This window comes from Fonticula alba, assembly GCF_000388065.1.
Source record: "Fonticula alba strain ATCC 38817 unplaced genomic scaffold supercont2.1, whole genome shotgun sequence".
Taxonomy (NCBI): Eukaryota; order Rotosphaerida; family Fonticulaceae; genus Fonticula; species Fonticula alba.
Window position 1 is genome coordinate 1,496,814 of NW_009242971.1, and position 1,264 is coordinate 1,498,077.

The 1,264-nt window shown below is 68.3% G+C and overlaps 1 protein-coding gene across 1 annotated transcript in view; it reads left to right on the forward strand.

Annotated features, from left to right (window-relative positions):
* The window catches only part of H696_00337 (hypothetical protein), a gene marked incomplete at both ends in the record, with an annotated part of 859 nt that extends 704 nt beyond the window's left edge, over nucleotides 1-155 (forward strand). Inside the window, one exon of the mRNA XM_009494185.1 lies at nucleotides 150-155. Within this exon, the coding sequence (XP_009492460.1) occupies nucleotides 150-155 (6 nt within the window). The remainder of the gene's footprint in view (nucleotides 1-149) is intronic.
* Between the last annotated feature and the right edge of the window lie 1,109 nt (nucleotides 156-1,264).

Below are 1,264 nucleotides of genomic sequence, written 5' to 3' on the forward strand. Positions count from 1 at the left end.
CGCAGGAGCTGATATGCGAATGCATCCCCCCCCCCCCCCCCCCCCCCCCCCCCCCCAGCCCTTCCCTCCCAAGCGATTGGTCCTTCGCCGCACCTGTCCCCTTGACTCATTGGCGAGGAATTCCCAATGGGTAAACGCACACCCAATAGATGTGACTACTCACGCCGGACAGCCATTCCGACAAGCTCGCTCCGCCCCCTTGCCGCCAGGCCGCTCCGTGCGGCGGCGGGCAGTCCCCCGACGGCCTTCGGAAAGGGGGCTCCACCTGCCGGGCCCCGGGTCCCAAAAAGAGGAGGGGCTTCTTTCTGTCCCCATGGCCCCCGGGATCTCGCATAGCCATCTCCGGGCATTGCCAGGGAAGCAGGGACGGGGGGGGGGGGGGCGAACCACGGCCCGGCTCATGGCGGGGGCCGCGCAAGGACAAGCCGCGTGGCTTGGCACCTGGGGGCCGCGGGTCGATCGCCAGAATATTCCCCACAACTGTGGCGCGTGATTCGTGGAATGGTATTCCACGCCCAGGAAACATCTAGATTCCCCCGCGCGCTCGTGCTGGCGCTCTCTGGAAGGCCAACGCAGTCGCCGGCGAGTGTGGGGGACGGCCAGCCAGAGCGAGGAGGAGGAAGGGGGGCCCTGAGAACCGGCAGGGGGGAGGATCGCTCGCGAGGGGGGAGCCCCGGGGGCCGCACGGTCAGCACAGGCAACACGGAGAGACTCATTCGCGCCGTGGAGAAAGAGAGACAGACAGAGAGAGAGAGAGAGAGAGAGAGAGAGAGAGAGAGAGAGAGAGTGAGTGAGTGAGTGAGTGAGCCGCGCCGGCAGGTGAGCGGCGGCTGGGAGGCAGGGACTGGGAGATGTCCTCGTCCCGGGGGGGGGCGAGGCGGGGCCGCTGCTTACGCGCGCCCACTTCGCCTTTCCGAGCACTCAGCCCCGCCAGTCGGGCGCGAGGTGACCATCCTCCAGTGCTGCCAGCCCCCGGACACATGGTTGTGGACGGGCCGCCCCGCGACCCTGAGGAGGAGCAGCGCACCGGACTCAGGCCCTCCGCCCCCTCGCTCCGGACCTGGAACATAAAAGCCCCCAGGTCCTCGGGCCCCCGACTGCCCCTCTCCTTCCAGACACACTCGTCCCCTCGCTTTCTGCTGCCTCGCATCCCTTCGCCACACTTCCCTCTCACCATGGTACCTCCTCCCGCGCCTGCGCTCTGCTCCTGCCTGGCCCTTTGTGCGTTGCTCCCTGTGCTGACTGTCCAAATCCCCCCCCCCCC